The following is a 17,476-nucleotide window of genomic DNA, read 5'->3' as shown; positions in this document are numbered from 1 at the left end:
ATTTTTGAGTCTGAAACGAAAATAGACGACTGTAAAAAGATAGGTGCAGAAGAAGAATTTGTGAAATATTGGCCCCTGATGAATGGTTTAAATTTTGAATTCAGAACCTTTCATCCCAATTTCGCGGATTTTAATTAAAATTTTTAGAACGATTTTTGGTAAGCAGTTTTATACTTTATTAAATTTTAATATAATAAAATGTAAAGTTGAGGTTATTGAAAAACTCTTTTCAACAATCTCCTGCATTGTCAATTATGGGATGGCACCGTCGAGGCATACTTTCCACTACTTTTCCTGCATATTCTACCGGAAAAGACCTCGAAATTTTCCGAATTTGTCGAGAAAGTTGATCTAAATTACATGGCCTGCGTCTGCGAAGCTGCATTTTCATCAGAGCCCACACATTTTCTATGCATCCGGGTACTGAGATGGCCAATCTAAAGTGACAACTCCGTTTTGCGCTCCACTCGTTTTCAACGTGTTTTTGCACTCAACATTGGATTTTCCAAAGTACTGCGATATTTCAGTTTATTGGCAAGCAAGTGCCAGCGAATCATTCCGTAAGATATGTCAACACCTTTCGCTTTCAATTTCACAGCAGCTCCACGTAAGGTCAAAGTTGGATCTTTCGAGAACAATGCGAGAATCTTTTTTTCGTCTTTTTTTAAGACTTTGCTTGCACTTCCGCGATCAGGAAAATCATCAACGTTACCGACCTTTTTATAGCGATTTATCCACTTGCTAATGAACTGCTTCGACTTTCTCATATATTTCGCAGCAGCAGTTTGCGTTAATTTGGGTCCCTTTTCATGCAAACATAGAAAAATTGCCTCAAAGCGAGAGGCGTAAACAGCACTCATTTCGAAAAACCACCCAATTGAAGACTAAATTTGACAGACAGCTGTCTTTTTACCTACAACAAGCATGAAGGACTGAGGTGCCCTCTATGGCATTGAAAAAGAAACAGGACGCTCTGATTTTTTATCTACGTGTAACAACGACCACGCTCTTATGTAACAGACTGCATATGGAAAAAATGCGCAAAACTGTTAAGGAAAAAATTAGCAAAAATCTAGGGGAGTTTTCAGCAACTTCGAATTCGTAATTTATTATATTGAAATTTCATAAACATTAAAAATGCATACCAGAGTGAGAAGTCTTTTCATGGCAGAGATTTGCCATTGCCTGCCGAGGGGAGATCGCTATTAGAGAAAAATCGTTTGTATCAATTAGAGTTGTATGCCTGTAATGAGTTTGAATCCATGCCTACCGAATGGTAGCCACGTACAAACGAATTCCGCTAGGCGTCCACCTCTAACGAGTATACTTACACATAAATATGTATAGTATTCAATTATTAAATCACTTGGGGGAAAAGCTAACAAAAAATCTTCCCATCGAGAATGGAAATATTTTACATAATTAAATTGCTTTTTACAGACTACGAGGAGCGGAAATGAAAACTAATTTATTATAATTTTACGAGCGCATTTCTTTATGGGAATTCGCATACGTTCGGTGGTCTAGACTCTTCAATTGTACACACATATCTACATATATACGGAAATTTTACAGCCTAACCTGCACTGTGGTTATTTATTTATAGTATTAAGGATGTGAGTCCCGGCATGGCGGGATTTCAATAATTTTGAAGTCCTAAAAATTTTGGTATTATTTGTCAGCAATCCCAGCATTTTCGGGATTTGAAGCATATGGAATGGATAAAGTAACATTTTTTTTATAACAAAAAAAATACATTAACTTTGACTTTTTAGGAAATATGTATGTGTTTGAACGCTTTAGTTTTGTCTTTTTAATGCAGAAAAAATGTTGTAAGAAGTCACACTGACTTACATTTTATTTTAATATAAAAAATATGCATCATTTCTACTTCCTTCATTTAAATTGTACGGTATTAAAAAATGTATGAACTTCCTTCAGCTACAAAAGTGATTACTTTTCCATTTTTTTTCTTTCCTGTCGATCTTTTTTCGACATACAGAGGCTCACCGCTTATTTCAAGCAATTCGAAAGCTTCTTAACTATAAAACTAAGCAGATATTAAAGAGATATCTGTCCCAGCTATGGGGGAAATGGCAACTGTTTTCCAAACGGAAGTTTTTGCCATCCTGAAAAAAAGCCGAATGGATAATCGAGAAGAGATGGAGCGGGAAACAGATTGGAGTCTTGGCCCTGGAGAACGCGAAACCAACCTCAAGGATTGTTCAAGAATGTAAGAAGCTTAATTCCGTCGCAAGACAAAACAGACTTCTACTTATATGGGTTCCAGGACACTCCGATGTTCAAGGAAACGAAATTGCCGAGGAATTGGCCAACCGTGGATCAGCGGTTCCCCCACAAAGGCCAGAGCCAATAATGGGAATCAATTCCGCAGGAATGATGAATTGGATCAGCGATTATGTATGCAATCCACATAAAGAGCGATGGTCCGGTCTAAAACGCTGCAGAACTGCAAAGTGTTTTGTGACAAGTCCACACAGAAAACTGTCAAACTTTGTACTAAAACTTGGAAGGAAAGACGTTCGGTTGATGGTCGGTATTATTACAGGACACAATCTATGGGGTCAGCATATGAGCACCATTGGAATCTTTGAGGACCCAATGTGCCTGCCGTGCTTGCAGGAGGCGGATAGCACTGAACACTTTTTTTGTGAGTGTCCTGCCTTTGCTAGAGCACGGCTACGACTCTTGGGTGCCGATGTTGTGAGAATGAGTAATATTCGTTCTCTAAAACTGGAGGATATTTACAGATTTGTCAAAGAATCTGGAAAATTGTCACAGGACTAACTATCTCTATCTCTGTCTCTATTCTTTCCTATCTCTTTCTCTGATACTTTTCTCCTTCCCTCCTTGACAATCTCCCCCCTTTCCAGAGCTCTAAATAAAATGGGCTTTTTAGCCTGAGTGTTTTAGAAGCCACCAAATCTCCTGGTGCTCCTTGGCTCGACCTTTTCAAATTTCAATTTCAAAATTTCAGTATTTTCGTGTATTACATTCCAGAATAGACTTCACGGGTGATTGTGTCGACAACGTCGTCGAATGTGGACAATGGTATAGTATATTAGCCAGGGTGAACGAATATTGTTTTTTGTGCTTTGGATCGTTATCCTGATGGGAATCGGAAATTCCACTTTATGACACGATTCTCGCCACTCTGCAACAAGTTATCTTTTGGAGCCTGTAGGTAATTAAATTTGTCTATTTATTATAAACGTTAGCCTCTCGGTATCAGCAGTCGACCTACAGGCCATGTTGCCGCCATCGCCATATTTCATCGTCGGCGTCAAGTTTTCCTTAAGTTACTTTATGATATTTGTTTAGGTCTTTTATTTTGGTATTAATGAAATAATTTTCACTTTAAATTAAAAAGTGCATTTAAAATTTATTTACTTTACAAAATAATCAATATCTAAATCCTAGGGCTAGTCCCGAAAATTTCGGGATCATAAAAATTTACATCTCTGATACGAACATATTCACATAAGGGCTAATTTTTGCTAATTTACCTGATTTATCATTGCGACTACTCCCAAAAATTTCGGGATCTTAAAAATTAGCATCCCTAATACGTAACTCAAGGGTTAATTTTTGCTAATTTTCCTGATTTATCACAGTACCAGAAGCGATTATGAACTCCAAAAATAAAGTCTGATTAGTTGCACATATGTACATATATATATATGCATGTATGTATGAGTGCATGTGCACGTGAATATAGCTTTAGTACTTACTTGCGCGCCAAACGCTTCCTTATGCCGGCCAACATTGCTGCTTTCGCTGTTATTAACTCGATGACTTCTTGATGATTTTCCGGTCGGTCGGCCGTTTTAGCCAATTATGCGCTGCTACCAATTCAATTCTCTCAATTTAGCTAATTTCGTTTTTTGTGACTACGAGCGCGAGATCGATTAGTGAAAAAATTAGTTTTCTTCTAAAACCCCGCCACGGCTAATGGGCAACAGCACGCAGGGCAGCTGTTCTATGTAATTACTAGTAGTATTGCTTTTGTTGTTGTTGTTGTTATTGGTGCTGCTGCTCTTCCCGCTGCACATAATCACAAAGCGAATCACGAAACAATTTCAATGCGCTTCAAAAACTGCCAGTGTAATAAGTTAGATTTTACCAAGCACCTACTTTCATACACAATACACACGCACATGTATGTATACGTTTGCAACAGAGAACTAGTAGACGATTTCGATCTTCGCGCGTTCTCTGCTCAGCATCTTTTGCCTGATAGGCACGAATTCAATTTCACGGATTTCACTCGCGCGATTTTCAAGTACAAATTACTATGGTTGAATTTTATATGCTTTTGCATCATTAACGCCGTCTTTGCCGGCGCAGTCAAAATTCTTATGTGGTTCGTCTGTGTGTAGCTCACGATGGCGGCCACACAGCCCACACGCCGCCGGTGACTGCCTGCAAGGGAGTAAGCAAATTTCCGAGTACACGCGCACTCACGCACGCACGAAATGCGCTGCTGCTCCCAATATCACAATATCAAATTCAGCAATAACCAGCTGTGAAGTTGAAGTTTGCGTTTTGTTTACACTAACTCCAACTGCAGGCGATCCATTCGATTTATTTGCTTATGATTATTTCTTCTTTCTTTTTGCTACGAGAATTTTTATTTTGACTGCGACTTTATTTGTGCACGCGCTCCGTTCCCTTCACTTTGCGGCTGGCTGCTCGAATTTCTTGCTCGCTATGCTTTGAAGCCCGAAAAAACACTTGCGCCTTTGTGGAGTTTCAGCGGACAACATGTCTCCTGCTGTTGTTGCTGTTGCTGCTCGCTGCTTGCTGCTTGCTGTTGGCGGCGAGTGCAGTGGCCCAACACTCGTTTGGGGATAGACTCTGTAAATAGCATAAGAGAAACCAAAGAATTCACACATTATTTTTCTTTTCAGTAACCGAAACTGATGCTGCAAAAAGAGAAAAGAAAGGAGGAAAGCAGAAATATGGTAAGGCTGCAATGCATTGGCCTCGCAAGTACTTCTCCGCTGCCTTCTGGTTGGTTGCGCAAATGTGCTTTGTGATTTATTGTGGGAAATTCGATATTTCTCACAAAGCATGCACATAGACACACACACACATGCACTTTCATCCAGGGAGATTTTATATAACTACGAGAAATGTAAATGAAGTGTTTATGCCAACATAAACACCGAAATGATTATGTGCGAATTTCTCGTGCATTCAAATTAATTATGATGAATTTTTTCATTCCTTTTTTCTTCACAACTTTTCTTTGCTTCATACCAACAATGACTTCGCATAATTCAGAACTTTCAGCATTTCAATTATTTTTAGTTTAAACTCCTGCTTGTCTTTGTCCCTGACGTAGTATATCTGAATGCTGCATTACATTCCACAAATGATTTTTTTCTGGAATATTGTATTACTTGTGGTAGTGTGCGTTTGCAGTTAGGGCGACAGCGTCATAAAATTTCATTCATTATTTTGGGTAATTGTTTCGGAGAGTCGGAGTTCGATAAATGTTCATAAAAATTGTAAATACATTAGAAATATTTTGAGTATGCAATTTTATAACCGATTCAATTTCGGTAGCTCAAGTTTGAAGGATCTCAAAAATCTCGTTAATTTTCGATATTTTTCTTTGCTGGCGGACTTGTGCATTTTCTTCATACATAAAAATTTCGAACATTCGTTATATGAAAGAGTTATGCATAATATTGTAACAACAAAAACAAAAAATTTAAAACTCAACGCGAAATTTGATTTACTTTATGTTAAGTTGAAATGGTTGCCCAAAGAGATGGCATACTCGGACGAAAAGAAAAAATATGGCCTTTGTGATACCCTTGTAAAGGAGGTATGAAGACTAGGAAGAGCAGAATAAGGAGGTGGGAGGTGGGACGGCGGTGGTCAAGATTGAATGGAGTCAAAACTGCGTACCCAGAATTTTTTCTTAGGATTCTGTCTAAAAAAATTTATATTTTGATGAAAATTCGTGGATTGTTTTAAATTTTGTATAAATTTTGAAGCTTTGAGTTATATGGCTATTATTCTACTCTGAATTGTATTTTTATAAAATAATACAATACAAAATTTAAGTACAAAATGAAAAAATAGTCGAAACTTCGCTGCTATTACTGCGACCACAGAAAGTCATTGCATCTCAGCATTTTGACCAATTTTTACTATTTTCGTTTTTTGTTTTTGATTTAAATTATTTTTTTTATAAAAGTTAACTCATTGACTAACAAAACCCATAAAAATTAAAATTTCAAACTTTATATAAAAGTTAAAGAAATTCCACAAACTTTTTGCTCACGATATTTGTTTTAACATAGAGAAAGTGCGCAACACAATCAGGGAAAAAATTATAAAAAATAAATTTATTTATTTAACTATAGCAACTAAAAACTTGCACTTTGTTATGGTAAAATTCCATAAGCTACACATCTGCATACTTTTTTCTAGAAATTCTAATTAAAATCTGTGGAAATGTGATGGAAAATTTTGTGGAATTTTTTAAATTTTTGTATAAAATTTGGAACTTGGCTGGATATGGATTTGAGTAAACTTTTATAAAACATAATGAGCACTCAAAAAAACAAAACGATGAGAAAAATATTCAAGACTGGTGAGAATTTTGATGTGCGCTATCGTTTGTCGCGTGCTGTAACAGTAAAATGAAAATAAAAATAAATAAAAAATAAAAAATAAACTATTTCAGAATCTCTGAAAACTGTGCAAATTACATTATTATGTGCCCCCGTTTTTTTCACATACATACATATTTTCTTTCTCAATTAGCGTTACCTACTTCAATTCTATGAGGTACCACCAGAGAAAACAGTACATAGGGGCGACCGATCGGGCGGCCTGAGTGGCCAGGAATGTTACCGAAACGGCATATTTTGTTTGTTAGAGATTAGATTAGATTTGTGGGGGGTTGGACAAGTCCAAGCACTCAGTCAGTAGACCATTGTACTACACCCGGAAAATTTTCAGTAGAAAGAATAGAGATATGAAAGATAAAAAGTGGGTGGTAAGACGGTTAAATTAGTTTGAGGTCACTCTTCCATAAATCTCTTGGATTCATTGATGAATTTTAAGAGATCCGGAAAAGGATGAGTGTGAACTTTATCCATACTCAGTATATCGCAACCCAATATCCTAAGTCTGCTTCAAGACAGGATAGGCATATCGGCCTGTCTACGACTCTCATGGTAGCCATATGCTGACCACAGACGTTGTGCCCTGTGATTACACCCACCAATACTCTCAGGTCCTTTCTGCTGAGTTTTAGGAGAAAGGTCGCTATTTTCCTGTTTGGTTCTTTCACAAAGCACTTGGCTATTCTGTACGAGTTCAACCCAGACCAACGTCCTCTATGGGTAGACCTTATGAAGTCGTCAATCCATAGTTGAATCTATGCAGAATTGACACCTAGAAAGGGTTCAGGGTCTCGTGGCATACTTGCAGAGCCTTCATTAGCCAATTTATCAGCTAAATCGTACCCTTTGTTGTGTTTTGCAACTCTGTTCAGTTTTGTCTTACATTCACCGACTAACTTCGAAGAGCAGCGAGGGTTAGCAGAGGCTTTCAGTGCAGCTTGACTGTTACTACTGTGTTTGTTAGGGAAGAAATCACGCAGAATCGCCATGGTCTCAGAAATTCATTGCTGTTGACGATTTAAAAAAAAAAAATACGGTTCGCTCATTCCACTGCTTGGTAAAGCACGATTTAAATTTTGAAGAAGTCTGAGATCTTTACTCAATATTTCCTGCACAATAGTTTTTGCAGGTTCCAGGGCAGCCGCTCTCCTACGCACGGACAGACGCGGACTGTGGTGCAAACTTGTAACGACGAGTTCAATATTTTCATTTGCTCTCGATGTCCAGCTTGCACACGACCGTGGTATGTTTGTCACCGAACTTGTTGCCCGGAACTTTCGCATCCGTGAACGAATCAAATCTTTATTTGTGGCATCATGTAAATGTCGAATATTGTAAAGTGAACAAAATCTACTGTGAGCAGTTGCATACGAATCATTCAAGACCTGAAATACGCTTCGATTGTGAATGCACGTTGTTTGCCCGTCCACTGCGACATCGTGTCTAAATAACATGCACCAATAACGAAGCGCAGGGGTCATGCTAATGAAGCAAGAACGGCGCCTGCCATAGCCGAATGGGTTGCTCCCTATTTGTAGATCCCTCTACTTGTGGAACAATTTCAGGACGCACACCACAAGTAGGAAGAGGAGCTGAGCCAAATACCCAAAAAGGGGGCTAACGAAGCTAACGCTAATACGCTCCGCGGTTAGAGAGAAACTTTAAATTTAGAATCTAATTCGGCCCTCGGACACCCTGTAATATGGCGACAACTTTTTTAAATGTGGCACACCTATTTAATTGTCCATGAGTGTATAAGCATACATATAATATATCATTAAATTTTTTCGATCTTTCCGAGTTTTTCTAGGTTTTGGGAGTTTTCAGTACTTTTCAAGTTTATTTATTTTTATTTATTTATTAACTTCAACATACAATAATAAAACTAATTTGTAAGAAAAAGCTTACTGGCTTAAATAAAATAATTCAGCACTTAATTCATACAAAATATACAAAAAAGCATCAGGTCAGTCGCCCAGTTCAAGCTTTCACAACGAATATTTTTGAACACTGCTTGAGGACTTTAAATTTTGTTTTTTTCTCTTGCCTTTCGCGTGACCAACAAATTTAGATGGCGCAAAACTTCCTACGACTAATGACTACTTTGGTGAAACAAAAATGCCATAATTGAAAAGACCAAAGCAAAAAAGAAGAAACAAGAGCAACGGCCATTAATTCTAAGCATATCTCAAACGCAAAGTGCAACATTTCCTGACAAGCATTTTTTCTCCCTTGTTTTTGCTATTCTTGTTTCATAGATCTGACCGAAAAGTAACAAACCATCACAACCACCACCACCCACTCGCTTTAGACACTTAGATTCGCCGCGACTGCCCAGCGCTCCCAGCTGAGTAAACCAGATTTTAATGGACACCTCAGCATTTCAATCTCGGTAGCTATAATTTCATAAATACGCCGCGGAAGAGTTGCTGCAGAAGAATAGTAATTTATGTAGCCACAGAATGGAGATAACAAACGTAACAACACGAGCACAAAACACCGCTTACGTTCCGTTCCATGGTCGGATGATTGCTGCTGGTGTGAGTAAATGAGTTGAAATAAAGCATTTGTGTCGCCACTAAAGCTATTGCCAGAATTGGCGAATGTGTGTGCGGGGATGTAGGTACCTAATTTTTTTGTATTTTCGTGAACAAGTGCATATGTATGTGTATGTGTGCATGTATGTATGTATGTATGTTTGCAATGCACTTGGCGCAAAAGCATAATTTCCTACGTTGCGTCACACAGTACCGCCAATTCTGAGCCGTGAGCAGCAACATAAAAGCAGAATCAAGCAGAAATGTTGCAGAGGCTCTAGCAATCAAAGCGGGTTGGCCAAAGAGAAGAGGTTGCTGGGTGCACTTTTCCGACAGTTACATGTGTGTATATGTTTATATGTATGCATGCCTGTATGTTTGTCTGTCTATTTATTTGTTTGTTTGACTATTGTTTGTTGGCATTTTGTTTCGGCTTCAGCTTCGCCTCCAGCTCCTGCTTTTTGCCGATGCTAGTTTCGCTATCCATATTGCCAACGCTATCGTCTATCCTCTGTCGTCTGTTACCATATTCTCCCTTCCCCCTTCTTCATTCTTCATTCTCCGTTCTCTAGTCGACGTTGTTCCGCATTTGGTTTTAAATGCTACTTTGGGCTGTTGTTTCTGCCATTCATTTAACGGAAACATGCAACAACATTCGATATGCCCCACCGCGCATGCAATTATCCAGCGTCAAGGGAAAACACAATAAGCGACTATTTACAGATGTACTGTAGCTACACAAATAAATGCACGAGTTCATATGTGCATACATATGTACAAATACACATGTAGCTATGTTACAATAACACTCCGACTTTTGTATGTATGTGTGTAGTGTGCAGATATATGAGCCGGCAAACGGTGTCTGTTAACTGCCTTGCAGTGCCAGTTTGTTGGTTTGTTTGCTCTCTGGTTGGTGAGTGAATGAGCAGCGCACAAAACTCTTTCACCATTCGCAGTTGCAGTTGCAGTTGTTGCGCTTTCTGCACTCGCTATTATCACTATTTGTTCAACTACATACAGGCTGATGAATATAGTTAGAATGGAGTGCAATAAAACAAATGAAGAGGCGCATAAAAAAGGCTGAACAGTTGCTCGAAAATAAACATAATATACGTTTGTATGTATGTATGTATGTACATACATTTTTTACACTTTTGTAATATTTGAGGGTAAATTTCTGTATTTGGAATATAAAAAAAAGTGTCAAAATGAACTTGAATCAGCTTCATAAAAGTCAAAACACTGTGACACCTTTCAGGGAAAATATTGTTCAAAATGTTTTTGGTAAAGAAAAACTATTACGCCGAAGGGATGGATCAGTTGTTAGAATGCGTTCAAGATTGTGGTAGGAAAAACGAATCACTACCATTAGAGATGGCGACTCCACAGTAAAAAGTTTTAAATTACCTCATAATCCAGTTGGTGAGGGGGAGCGTTGAGTTATTTTAATTTGTGGTAAAATGTGTAAATGTTTCTCAAGAATGACGTGTTAAAATCTCAAGTCGATAAGAGCAAAATTAGCAAAATTTACAAGATTATAAGTATTTTATCGTCTGTTGCTCCAGACCGGTTTTCGCAGAATGCAAAACTCTAAAGAACTCTTTGGAAATTACTCTCTGAAATGCTCTATATGTATATGTATGCAATAAATCCCATAAACCAGATGAGAATCGCAGATGAATGGACGACGCAGTTAAACGAGGCGCTTTGGTTCACCTATTTTTTTGGTCGAAAGATAAAAATTTATAAAAGTTGCGGTTTTCAATGTAGATACATACATATTTACATGTACATATTTAAATTTTATCCAGCTCGGAACGCTGGTGTTGATATATTGTGAAAATTCGTATTTATTTGTCACTTTAGTTTATATTAAGCATTTATGTTAGTTACATGATTAGATACAGATTCATAAAAATTTCGATAGGTGGCGCTAGTATGGCGATATTTCTAGAAATTTAATTTACAGCCCCCATCTTCTTGAAGGAAAGCGAAGCAATGGCTTGAAAAGTGTTATGGACACTCCGCTCCATCAGAAACTACAATAACCGATGATGGACAACGTAGTGGACGTCCAAATGAGGCGGTAATACCAGAAAGCATAAAAAAATCCACAAAATCGTTTTGAATGATCGACAAGTGAAGTTGCGTGAGTTAGCTGGCATCATAAATATATCAAAAGAACGTGATGGCTTTATATTGCATGAGCATTTGACTATGAGAAAACTCTATTCAAAGTGGGTGCTACGTTTGCTCACTGTTTTGTTTCATCAAGACAACACTCAACACAACGTTTCATCAAGACAAATTTCGATCGAATCAAAAGGGTATCGCTAAAACTGAGGCCTATTTCGAACAAAGCATGAATCTTTCTACAAAAGTGGTATCCAGTGTTAGAATGGCGGTGGAATGATAACGTTGTTCTTGATGGAAATTACGTTGATTAGTAAAGCTAATTTTGAGCAAAAAAACGTGTTTTCTTTGTTCGACTTTGTTCGGATTTTTCAGCCAATCGGTAATGGGTGTTGTAGGAGACGAATGGAAGACGATCTTGAGGGAAAGCCATAAGTTTCTTTGAATACCATTTGATTTCTAAGGGGTTAGAGGTAGTCAGAGGCCCGAAAAAATGATGATTTTCCGCAATTTTTTGTGCTAGTCAATTGCTTTATTTTACAAAAATAAAAACATAACTTTAATACATCATATTTCGACCTCACTTTCGAGAAAGCACCGAGAATTAATTACTTAAAAAAATCGAAATTTAAAAAAAAAAATCCTTCGATCAGGCACGGTTTTTTTTTTCAAAAGCAGTATACATTTTCTTGAAATCTACCAAGCGGTTTTTAAGTTACAGTGATCACCAGTTCAAAAAAATTTAGTTTTGAGAAAAACGCATTTAAATTTTATCTATCGAACCGAAGCGCCCGAGCGCCATTTGTTAATTGTTGAATAACTCGAAGAGTATTTGTCGGATTCACTTCAAATTTTCACACAATATTTTTAAGATATTATACTTTAAGAAAATGCAAAAACGAAAATTCAATTTTTTGAAAATTCTGACCACCCCTAACCCCTTAATATCCTAATTAAACACCTGCATACATCATCATCGCATGATCAAAGCTTGTTGAAGTGCTTCAGGCATCTAATTTCGATGAGAAACTAACACAGCAGCAAATCAATGGGTGTAGTTCAATAAGAACGAAACGAGTCCAGTGGAATTAAGCAAAACACCCCACATTTCAAGATTTATTTTGGGGAAACCCCCTTTTAAGCAAATTCTAAATATTAAGTAACTCAATTCAATGCAGTAGTACAAAATCCCTTTTCATTTTTCTCGGTCGATTTCGCGTATTAAGCTATACTACAAGTATACCATATAAAATTCGGCTGTGCTCATACTTAGACCCTTCTACACATTTTACAGTAGTAAGAAAGAAAGATATTTCTATAAATGTGCACTTAGCCACATACATATATCCTTCCATGTAACATGTATGTACCTATGTATATATTTATGTATATGTGCATTGTATGTGACAAAATAATGTATGAAATGCTGAAGTTTAAATAACATTTGTGCAGAAAAATGTAAAAAACGGGCACAATTGTATTGCTCCAAATGCCATTATTCTGGTAGAGCTAATAAATGTAAAATTCTGCATTTTTACATACATACATATGCACATAAATGAGAGAAACATTTTATTGCATACAGTATTGCAGCCAGCTTTTATATACTATGCATGTATGAGTGTACATTTATATTGTATGTCCATATGGCACGTACTTCTCAAAAGTGTCACAACTCAAAAATTTTGAAAATTTAGCCTTCACATTTTTACTGTTCTGCCGAAATAGGTATGCTATCCTACACGACACTGTGTTGATTTGTTTTTTACATTTCTGGCAAAAAATGTTGTTTTGAGTTGTGTCGCTTTCAAAGAATATATGCAATATGTGAAAACACTATTGGAATAGCCAAACAATGAGTAATTTGAATTTGCTGCTGACTGCCAAATGTACTGTGACTATTGTAACTACAAGTCGGGACTTTAGTTAAACTACACAAATACACGTACAAGCAAACAATTACGTGTGTATGCTTGTATGTACGTATATTCATTTCCGTCATTGTGCAAAAGGAAACAAAACCGCTATAGTTTCAAAAGCACAAATTTCAGTGAAGAAGGCAAAGTGTGTTCTTTCTCAATATTTGAATAAAAAACAATAGAAAGCAATCAAGCATTTTTCGCAAAAGTGCAGTGCGAAGTAGAGAAGAGCACTACGACCATACAATTAAACGCGCATACACACACATATACACATTTTTGTAAGAGTATAGGTAACTAACATTACGAGCCCTATTGTTTAATGCCTCTATTTTGAAGTGACTACTTACTCCTCAACGTCGCCGTACTTTCTTTTCTTTATTGAGTTGCCAACAATTGCAACTTTTTTGCAACCTACGGTTGGTAACAAAAATAAACGGCCTTAAACTCAACTATGTATCATTTACTCTTATTTATATTTACATACAAACATATTACAAGTATGCATTCTATGGTATAAGCGAGCGTGCATGGACTACATAGCTGCGAAAAATGAAGTTGAACTATGAAGTGTATGCAGACAAAAGACGGGTGGGAGGAGTTGAGCAAACACTGCGGAAAGAAGAGAAAATAAAACACTTTTCAAAGTGCAAAATATCTGGTTGCACTGCAAAAAGCCAGAGTGTAGCAGAATAACAAAATGGTAGCAGCTGATAAAACAAACAATTTGATCCAGTAGGTATCAATTTCTACAAAAACAAAAAACCAAAAAGAAAACAATAATGGTCGACCAAACAAAAACTAACATCTGTATCAATTTCTTCGCCTTCGAGTAAATCTCGAAATTCCAATAAGTTTTCTAGCGAAAGAAACTTTTGTAATGAAATACTCAAAGTGTGTTCTCGATTTTGTAATCACAAAAAATACAAACAAAACATAAAATAAATTGGTTGAAGTCAAATATTTTTGTTTCAATATTTGCGGTAATCCTCGGATTTAAAAGAAAGTTAATGGAGTTCGAAAGTACTTACGTACATACACATACATACAAATACTTCGTAGCAGTTTTGTTAAAGAAACGCATTAGCGTTGGTTGATGTGCGATTTCTCACATATTGGTGAGAGCAAGAGAGCAAAAACTTTGTTGATAATTTATGCTATCATAAGAAGTTGAAGTGAAACTTTACAAATACAGTATAAGTTTTAGAACAGTGCTGTCCAAAATGAAAAATGTGAGTGTATAAGTGAGAACGAGAGAATGGGAGCAGCCCAGTGGGAAATTTAAACCAAAATAAATAAGTAAATATTGGATTGGAGTAGAAAATTTTTGTGGGAGGAATCGAAATGCCTTTTGATATTACATCTATAGCTTCCTTTGAACGACTTGTAACATAAAAGGCATTGCAAGTCGCCAAAGGCATTTTCTAGCATAAAAAAGTTCTCACAGGGCATTTTATTGCATACATTAAGCGTCGCGGACAAACGTGGTGTTTATTCGTTGCTGGTTTGCTAACGACTGAACGATGGAGAGTAAGAATACGTGTCATCAATTGATGTATGGGATGGACAGCACTGTTTTAGAACCTCCATGGAGTTGCTGCTAAGAACAACAATGCATTCCGATAGCCGACGCCGAAGTGAGAATTTTATTGTACTCTCAGAGAGCTTTGAATTGTCTTGCACATTTGCATCATTTTTTCTAATCAACTAGGCTGACATAATACCAAGAGAGGCCAACTTTAATATATCGCACTTGTTACGTTAAAGCGTAACAACTCAAAATCTGAACATTTTCAGTAGAGACGAAAAACTGTTTCCGTAAATATTAATAATATAGGTATTACAAGGGGAAAAATATGCAATTGCACGAAAATATCATTAAAAACAATATAACGGTTGTTTCATTCTTATTTGTTTAGTAGTTGCGCTAAAATAACAAATTTTTGAGTGGTTACTCTTTTCCTTTTCTTTTTGATACGGGTGAGCATAAATGAGTGAATTAAGATTTTGAACATTAAATTTGAACAATTTATCAAATTTTCATATAAATTTTGATCTGAATTTTGAGAAAATTTCGATGATGCAATAAATTTCATGTTTGAAGTACGTAGCGCAAAAATCCCGTTGTGTTTTGATACTTTCTTTTTTTACTGGCGGTCTTGTGAATTTTTTCCATATGTGAGGCTCGATATTTTTTATGTAGAAGAAAACACTCAACATCATTAGGGAAAAAAATTTTCAAAAAATGACGTGATTTCTGAGCAACTTTAGGCGTTACCTTAATATGTTGGGGTATAAAATTGCCTTCTCGAAATGATTTTAAATATTCTGGTTAACAAGTTTGAAATTTTGACAATAAAACATGAAATAAATGGAGCAAATTAACAAAAAAAAATAAATAACAACTTAAATTAAATTATTAAAATTTAAGTATTTCAGAAAAAATCAAGAAATTGCTTTATTGGCAATTTGTGCTTTCCATTATTTGAACATATATTACTAAGATTTTTTTTTTTAATTTTGCGCATTTCTGTTCTTCGGGTTAAAGTATTTTTATGTCACCATAGTAATCCAACACCACGTTGGGCGGAGAATAGATCTGATATGAAACCGATAGGATATCTCCAGAGATTTCATATTCAGAAACCATTTAGAATACATCCAAAATCATCGACTGAGCGTAGCCAATGAGTGGAATCTGTTTGGTACAGTGGAGCACCTGGCGAGATTTTGCAAAATTCGGTTGAATCTATGCTTACTGACGCTGTGATTATAGCAAAGCGAGGATCAACGAAATATTAGACATTTTAGACTGGTAGTTTGTATACTTTGTATTTGTATCCTGAGTACAGTGATCCTTTCAGATATAATTTTTCCTTAAAATACAGTCCTGCTGAATTTATAAAGACTAACTTAAAAATTATATTTTTTTATTAAATAGGCTACTGCTTTCAACTAATTTTAATAGAAACAAAAAAATCAGCACCTACTTTAATAAAAGTAAAGCATTTTCTATGATTGCGGCGGTATTTGTGCATTCTCACGATAGTCGGTTTTACGAACCGGAATGAATTTGTAATGGAATAACCGTGTGAAAATGGTAAACCCCTCTAATTGCTCCTACATCTTACGATGGCAGAATAGGTATTTTTATAATAATAGAACCTCAAAATCAGTTTGCATTGTTCAGCCACACTTCTTTGCTCAGACCATTTGAAATTTGCAATGTTCGGCTAAATGTTTTTAGAATAAATGAAAAAAAAGAGTTAAAAGAGATAAATGTGTTGTTAAGGAGCAAGTAAAGTAAACTCTTTCGAGGAATCATTTTGTTGAATATTTTAACGTGTTACTTCTCTCATGAACGAGTCGCTTTGGCTACTTTTTCAGAAAGTCCGAATAAAATGGCATTTCGAAGGTCGCTAGAGGGTTAAGACGTTCTAGAAAATTACAATATTTGCCATAAAATTTGATTAGGGATTTCCTTAAGCAAAATCTTTGTGCAAAGAATTTGTAAATGTACTGAAAAAAAAAACATATAATATATCCCCTTGAAATATGCAAAAAAAAACCAAGGTTACTACATGGCTCTATGTCTTTAATTAAGAGCTGAAATCATTTCCCCCACAGAAAATGAGCTGCACATTGTTGCACAGTGTTAATGAAAAAGCTTAGTGCATTAAAGATTTGTAGTGTAATTACTCTAGATGTAAACCTAACTTAAGTTACGTAAGAACTTAAAAATGTTTACTCAAACTGAGAAATCAGCTTATGTGTACAGTATTATTCCAAATAAATATGAGCACGCCATTTTCCATGAGTTTTTCTTTGTAATTTTCATTGAGTTCGATAAATACTCGTAACAAAAAGTAGACTTTTACCTCCTATAACTTGATCCTCGATCTAAACCTCGTATCTTGCTGCCTCTCAGCTAAAAATACTTTTACGATAAACAAAAAATAACTTCGCAACGTACAGTATATATAGTTTTTAATGATGCCACATTAAATAAATTTATGCAAAACATTACTTTCACATATACATTTTCTCATGGTGATTTTAAAATCCAAAATTCACATCTCTCTAAGTTTGAGCTCTTTTAGGCAAGACCTAGACATACTTACATACTTTACATTACTTAGACTAACCTATGTTTCTGGCTAGCCTAAACTTAACTTATATCAGGTTTAAGATTTCCAAGTATGGTAGATTACAAGGT

General features: G+C 36.1%; 1 protein-coding gene across 2 annotated transcripts in view; it reads right to left on the bottom strand.

Moving 5' to 3' along the window:
- LOC129244669 (uncharacterized) overlaps nt 1-17,476 on the bottom strand; it is a 178,622-nt gene that overhangs the window by 118,755 nt on the left and 42,391 nt on the right. For both annotated transcript variants that reach the window (XM_054882437.1, XM_054882438.1), the window contains exon 2: nt 3,753-4,878. In XM_054882437.1, the coding sequence (XP_054738412.1) occupies nt 3,753-3,787 (35 nt within the window). In that variant the 5' untranslated portion in view covers nt 3,788-4,878. The remainder of the gene's footprint in view (nt 1-3,752; nt 4,879-17,476) is intronic.

This window comes from Anastrepha obliqua, chromosome 4, assembly GCF_027943255.1.
Source record: "Anastrepha obliqua isolate idAnaObli1 chromosome 4, idAnaObli1_1.0, whole genome shotgun sequence".
NCBI classification, from domain to species: domain Eukaryota; kingdom Metazoa; phylum Arthropoda; class Insecta; order Diptera; family Tephritidae; genus Anastrepha; species Anastrepha obliqua.
Note: the sequence above shows the minus strand (reverse complement) of the source record. Positions and strands in the feature narration are given on the sequence as shown.